This window comes from Octodon degus, unplaced genomic scaffold (assembly GCF_000260255.1).
Source record: "Octodon degus isolate 3935 unplaced genomic scaffold, OctDeg1.0 scaffold00011, whole genome shotgun sequence".
Lineage (NCBI taxonomy): Eukaryota > Metazoa > Chordata > Mammalia > Rodentia > Octodontidae > Octodon > Octodon degus.
This window is the reverse complement of record NW_004524587.1, coordinates 14,156,624-14,164,030: the sequence shown is the minus strand read 5'-3', so window position 1 is coordinate 14,164,030 and position 7,407 is coordinate 14,156,624. Positions and strand designations below refer to the sequence as shown.

The 7,407-nt window shown below is 43.6% G+C and overlaps 1 protein-coding gene across 4 annotated transcripts in view; it reads left to right on the top strand.

Annotated features, from left to right (window-relative positions):
- The window catches only part of Dus2 (dihydrouridine synthase 2), a 52,508-nt gene that overhangs the window by 5,065 nt on the left and 40,036 nt on the right, over positions 1 to 7,407 (top strand). For all 4 annotated transcript variants that reach the window (XM_004625841.3, XM_023709407.1, XM_023709408.1 and 1 more), the window contains exon 2: positions 2,491 to 2,632. In XM_004625841.3, the coding sequence (XP_004625898.1) occupies positions 2,507 to 2,632 (126 nt within the window). In that variant the 5' untranslated portion in view covers positions 2,491 to 2,506. The remainder of the gene's footprint in view (positions 1 to 2,490; positions 2,633 to 7,407) is intronic.

Here is a 7,407-nt window from a genome sequence, read left to right as displayed (position 1 = left end):
CTGCTCTGTGCTGCTCTGCGTTGGACCCAGCTGAGTATGGACTGAAACCTCCAGTAACTGTGAGCTAAATAAACCTTTCCTTCCTTCATTTTGAGTGTCGGGTATTTGTCCCAGCAACGAGAGAAGAGTAACTTAAGACAGCCTGGAAATTCCAATACTGCCACTGCGGGACTGCACCAAGTCTAGGAAAGTGTTCTACCACTGAGCTACACACCTATTTCTGGAAAGTGATATTTTTTGAAACTTCTCTACTTCAGTCTACTATGTGGCTAGGCTTGAGAATCATAGTTATAAATTAGGAACTTTGGGTATTAAAAACATTACAGAAATTAAAAGTGATCACTGGGCATGGTAGTGCACTCCTATAATTCAACACTTAGGAGGCTGAGGCAGGAGGATCTCACTATGCATTTGAGGCCAACCTGGACTACATAGATAGGAGTTCAAGGTCAGCCTGAACTAGATCGCGAGAGCCTATCAAAAAAGACAGACAGACAGACAGACAGACAGATAGACAGAGAGAGAGAGAGAGAGAGAGAGAGAGAGAGAGAGAGAAACAGAAAGAAAGAAAAAGTAAATAATGGAAGAGGGAATTTACTGTGTTACTGTGTTGTTATAAGGACAGAGAAATATCTAAAGATTTTTTGTGTGTGTGTTTGCCAGGCAAGCACTTATTCTACTGAGCTATCTCCCTCAGAGAAATATCTAGTAGATTGAGCAACACTGAAATACTAACTGTTGTCTTGGGGTTGAGCAGTTTTGGCAGAGTGCCAGAGGTAAAAGCCGGGCTGGAGTAGATTGACGAATGATACCCAGGTGGGATACTCTCTGTAATTGAGCAGAGGGTACTTGGATAGCTTTGTGACTTTTTAGGGAGACATTTAGTTAGAATAGATAAATTAATATCAACAGTACTTAGCAGAACATGGGGTTTTGGTTTTCTTCTTTTTGTTCCTATTGGCTGTCCCTTCAGAATGTATCTAGATGTGACCACCTTTTAACCATCTTCACTCCAGGTCCCTGGTCTGAGCCACCATCACCTCTCACTGCCCTCTAACTGGTCTGGCATCTACCCTTGTTCCCCATAGTCTGGTTAATCCAACAGTTTCCTGTGTGAAAACATGAGCCTGCTCATTCTTCTCCTCCACTTACAACACTTTACTGCCTCATGCAGAAATGCCAGAATCCTTTGAGTATCCTGTAAGGCTCTCTGTGACTTGACCACTTTCTCTTGTCTTCCTAATACTGTTACATTGTTTTCCTACCTTTTACTCTGTTTCTTACACTCCCTCTGCTTTCTGTGGTGCAGTCATATTGGCTTCCTTGCTATTCCTCCAATACTCCAAATAAACTCCTGCGTTAGGGCCTTTGCACTCGCTGTTGCCTATTGCTATGCATTCTTCTACTAGATACTAACTTTGCTAATTGAAATATTTAAGTGTTGGGCTGGTGAGATGGCTCAGTGGTCTAAAGCACCTACTTAGAACAAGCTTAGCAAAGCCCAGGGACCGCGGCTCAATCCCCCAGCACCACATACCGGCCAGCCTGCCCCCTGGTGGGCTGAGCTGGACACACACACACGCGCGCGCGCGCGCGCGCGCACGCGCACACACACACACACATAAATAAATAAAATTTAAAAAAAAAAAGAAATATTTAAGTGTTGTCTACCGTGGCAGAGGGATAGCCCCGTGGTAGAGCATGTGTTTAGCATGCGTGAAACCCTGAGTCTCACACACAAAAATTATCATTGAACTTTCCTTGGCTTCTCTATTTAAAACTGCAACCAAGCCAGTTATTTGTTTTATGCTTGTTGTCTTTTGTGTGTGTGTTTTCCCCCACTAGACTGAAAAGTCTATTGAACAGGATTTCTTCATACTTATTTTGTTCTCTCATGTAAGCCTAGTAGCTGGCACAGGCTTGGCCCATAGTGGATATGGTTATACAAATAACTGAGCATGTATACTTTTTATAATTAAAGAAAAGGAGTGGGAGCAACTCGCGGCTGCATGTGTGCCATCTACTGTGGAAGCTGACTGAAAGCTCAAAGAAAACTTCAGTCTGTGTATCTAAATGTAATTGGAATTATTTGTTGCATTTTTATTTTTTTTTAATTTTTAATTTTTAATTTTTTTAATTTTTTTTTAATTTTATTTATTTATTTGTGGGGGGGGGGCAGCTCAGTCCACCAGCGGGCGGGCTGGCTGGCACGTGGTGCTGGGGGATTGAACCGTGGTCCCTGGGCTTTGCTAAGCTTGTTCTAAGTAGGTGCTTTAGACCACTGAGCCATCTCACCAGCCCCATTTGTTGCATTTTTAATGCCAAATCACCTAAGATAAATAAAGAAGCCAAATTTTTAGCTAAAAAGAGAAAAAAAAAAAAAAGGAAAGCAAATGAATGTTTACTGGAGGGAAGAAGGAACACCTACCATGGATGACAAAAAGGACTTTCTCCTCTTAACTGTCTGACCCATATTTTCTCTTTCTTCAGACATAGCAGAGGAGGAATGATCGTGAACAACCTTTCTCTGTGCTACCAGAACAAACTCATCTTGGCCCCTATGGTTCGGGTTGGGACTCTCCCAATGCGGCTGCTGGCCCTGGATTATGGAGCAGACATTGTTTACTGTGAGGTAAGGACTGCTGGTTTTCTGGAAGAGTTTTCCCACAAGTACAGCCTCCCCGTTTGGGTACAGGGGTGGTCAGGAGTTCTGTGTGCTCATTGAGGGCAAGAGAGGATGAATATGTATGACACTGAGTTCTGTAGGACCAGCAGGCTGGGGAGTGCAGATGTGTTCTGGCTCTTGCTGCACCAGATGAGCATCTGTGAGCATCCTGTGAGCATCCTGTTGGGCTGTTGCCCTCTGCCCTAGGAGTGTGCATCTGGGAGTAAACTCAGAGCTTAGAAAAAAGAGGAAAAGGACCAGATTTGATCTTACCTCCTTTAAGTTGGATAAGGTTGATTTTGGTAGCCATAGGAGTTTTTGGTAGTGGTAGCCACTAAAGGTGGAGGTGGGGCAGAGAGGTGACTGACTGTAAAAGGGCAATGTGAGGACTCCTTGTGATGGAACTCTTCTGTGCCTTAGGTATGTCAGTGTCGGTATACTGGTTGTGATAATGTATTATAGCATTCTAAGGTGTTGCCTCTAGGGGAAAATCAGTTAAGGACATACAGGAAAATGATAGATGGGAGATAAGCCATTGGTTTCATGCTGACAGACTTGTAGCAAGCTAGTTTTCTATTGGAATTGAGCGTGGCAGTAGGGTAGAGGCAGAGTCTTGAGGAAAGCAGGGTGTTCTGGTCTTATTCCCATGGAGACTGGAGACTGGGAAGTTTGCCTGGCAGCTGGCTGTCAAAAGTGATGTTGATTTTAGCTTTATGGAAAGAAGAGCCAGGAAGCCTAGTGGGTGGTTTGTCCATGACTGGGGATTGCCATACCAGTACCCACAGCAGGTTAAGGATCCCTCCTCCTCCCCCTCCCCCTCTCCCTTCTTTCCCCACTTCTTCTTCCCTTCCCTCTGTTTATGTAGAGCCGCCTCCCCAGCCCAGAAAGACAGGTTTGTGAGTTCAGAATCACAGAGATCCCAACTCCTAATTCCTAAGTACTTTGTAAAGAAAAGTAAGAGTTGTTAGTCCAGGCTCCTAAAACATGCTCTTGGCTGGAAGGAACCCTTTGCCTGAGGCCAGCCCCTGAACATAAGAGCATTATTCATCCTATCTGGCTCCTGGGTGTTCTACTGCAGTTTAGATATAGTCTCTCCTGGTCAGCATACTGCTAGATCTGAAGAATTTGAATTTTGAAAGGGAATGGGAAGAGAAAATGAGGAATCCTTGGCTCATAGCCTGAGGACTGGAAGTAGAAATGATCAAATTCTAGAGAATTTAGATAGCTGTTACCTTATTTTGCCTATGGTGATCCCCCTGAGCCCCACAGAATGTAAAAAGAGAACTACACATTAATCCCTTATGCGCTTGGGTCCTGCAGGATGACTCAAACTTGGAGTGAAGCTCCCAGCTTCTTTCCTGCTATCCAGTTTCATCTCTGCCCAGTTGCACTTTTCACAAGGCTCTCTGGGTAAAGGGTGTCCCTGTCCTCTCAATTTGTGCTTTTTTATGGGGGCCGGGGAGATAGCTCAGTAGATTTGTGGGGGTTTTTTTTTTGGGTTTTTTTGTTTTTTAATGTGGAACCAGGGATTGAACTCAGGCCCTTGCGCTTGCCAGGGAAGCACTTATTCTACTGAGCCATCTCCCTGGCCCCCAAAAGGACACTTTTTTTTTTTTTTTTTGGTGGCACTGGGGATTGAAGTCAGACCCTTGCACTTGCATTTGCCAGGGAAGCGCTTATTCCACTGAGCCATCTCCCCAGCCCAAGATAGCTCAGTAGAATAAGCACTTGCCTGGCAAGCACAAGGGCCTGAGTTCAATCCCCAGTTCCACACACACACACACACACACACACACACACACACACACACAAATCCTCTCAATTTGTGCTTTGTATACTGTTTGCACTGCTGCTACTTGATGTTCCTTCTTCCTTTAATCCTTTTCCTTTACTACAGTGAGACTTGGTCCATTGAGTGCTGAGGATTCATTTCTGCCCATACCATGGCCATCCTGCTAGGCCCATCTGCTAGATCAAGTGTTAGTAAATGCTTTAGAATTTTAGAGCTGTCAGCAAACCTGCTTGGGGTCAAGGTTCTAGCTTTGCTAGTTGAGGAAAAGGTGGTAGTATCTATAGTACCATGTATATCCCCTTGGCCTCCACTTTTCCTAAGACCTCAGGAAGTGTTTTATTTTATTTATTTATTTTTTTTTTTTTGAGGGGGGAGGATGTACAGTACAACACTGGAATGGAAGAGGGTGATGGTTCTTGCAGCACAGGGCCTGCCCTGGACAACCATGCTTTTGTGACAGCCATGGGCATCAGGACCACGCGGTGGGAGCAGAGCTGCCACAGATGCAGAGCTGTGCTGGGAGGTTTCAACCTTCCATCAGCTAATTCCTGGAGCATTCTGAGGGTTTTTGACCCCTTTGGAAATTAAAGGCCCAGGATTTATGTGGTGATTTCAGTTAGTGACCCTTCTAATTGGCTGAAGTTTGGTTTTCCTAGGAAAAGTGACTAATCCTTTATTCCAGTGAAACTTCTTAGGATTGGCCAGATAGCTCAGTGGACCAGGGTTTTATCCTGGGCATACTGTGCTGCCTCCACCTTCAGGATGCACTGAGATGGCAATTGAGACTGGGCATGGTGGTGCGAGCCTGTAATCCCAGTGCTTGTGAGGCTGAAAAGAGGAGGATCACTATGAGTCCTATCTGTGTAGTGAGACCCTATAAACCCTGTACTAAATACATTAAAAAAAAAAAAAAAACAGAAACAGATTCCAGTAAAACTTCTTCCTCGAATTTGGAACAGAAGAAGGGGCCAGGGAGATAGCTCAGTAGAATAAGCACCTGCCTGGCAAGTGAAAGGTCCTGAGTTCAAACCCTGGTACCACAAAAAAAAAAAAAAAAAAAAAAAGTTTTTGGGGCTGGAGAGATAGCTCAGTAGAATAAGTGCTTGCCTGGCTAGCGCAATGGCCTGAGTTCAATCCCTGGTTCTGGGGAAAAAAAAAAGACATTTAAAAAAAAAAATTGAAACAGAGGAAATACTGAAGACTTTAGAATTATTTGAGGCGCTCCACTCTGAGAGTTCAAATAGCTTAGGAACAAGTAAAGGAATCTCTGCTGGAGTCCCTTCTAGCCAGATCTAGTCCCAGGAGAGTGAGCAGGATAGGCAGGAAGATAGGCCGGTTTGGCTTGCCTGAGTAACTGGCCACTGCCCTGAGGACTGGGTATGACTTACTGTACCGTGGTGCCTGGCGCCCCCTGATGGAAACAGAGTTGGTCTGCAGACCAATGTATTCTGGTAACTGCGGCCTGGATGTTCTTTCTGGGTTTTGTGAGGTGGCCCATCTGCAGGCCCACTCTGAGACCCCAGTCTACCTCGTGTGGAACCTAGGGACATACCGGGCATGCAGGCACTTTCTTGGTTCCACAGCACCTGGAAAATAAGCTTGTCAGCAGAAGTTCTTTGTCACCAGAGTCTGCTCTATAAGCTATGTATACCCTAGAAATCACATTTCTATTCCTTTTTATAACAGTGGGACTTCAGTGGCTCTGTAAGGAGGTATCAAAAAAAAAAAAAAAAAAAAAAAAGGAGGTATCTTCCTGTTAGACATAAAACCTTTTAATAAATAGGATCAAAGGAAAAGGTGATGTGTTCTGAAAGGGCCCAAAGCACCGTAATGAATAATTTTTTAAAAAATTTTTTTCTGGCTGGACATGGTGGTGCATGCCTATAATCCTAGCATTTGGGGCTGGTGAGATGGCTCAGTGGTCTGAAGCACCTACTTAGAACAAGCTTAGCAAAGCACAGAGACCGCGGTTCAATCCCCCAGCACCACATGCCGGCCAGCCCTGCCCCCTGGTGGGCTGAGCTGGCCACACACACACACAAAATAAATAAAAAAAAAAAAAAAAAAAAAATCCTAGCATTTGGGAGGCTGAAGCGGGACAATCACCGTGAGTTCAAGGCCAACCTGGGTTACAGTGCTTTTTTTTTTCCTAACTGAGAATAATTGTGATGTCTCATTCCCTGTTTATTTATTTATTTTTTTTTAAAGGAAGGGTCTCACTATGCAATTCAGGCTGGCCTTGAACTATGGAGCACAGATGGGCTTTAAGCTCAGTGATCTTCAGCCTCCTGAGTGCTGGGATTATAGGAGTGAGCCACCATGCCTGGCTTTATTCCCTCTTTATTGATGTCTTCTAAGAATAAGGCCATTTTCCTATAAAACTATCACACAGCTATCAGCTTCCATAAACTTAACATTGATGTACATACCTTTTCTTTTTTTTTTCTTTTTTATCTTTTCTTATCTACCTTTCATATTGTAGTTTTCTCATTGAGCCAGTTCATTTTAGCATTTTGTTTATTTTATTTATTTATTTATTTTTTGCAGAACCAGGGATTGAACTCAGGCCCTTGTGCTTGCCAGGGAAGCGCTTATTCCACTGAGCCATCTCCCCGGCCCCTTATCTGTTTTTTTGAGACAAAGTCTCACTATATAGTATAGGCTAGCCTTGAACCTTCTGGTGTGGTTGAATATATTCTACTTGGAATTTGGTGAGTTTCTTGGATGTATAAATTAATGTTTTTCATCAAATTTGAGGAAATTTCTGCTATTATTTTTTCAAATATTCTTCCTATCTCTTGGGGGACTTCTGTATATTGAGCATATATTTGTATACTTTTTGTATGCTTAAGCATCTTGCACAGATCTCTGATACTCTGTTTCTTCTTCTTCTTCTTCTTCTTCTTCTTCTTCTTCTTCTTCTTCTTCTTCTTCTTCTTCTCCTTCTCCT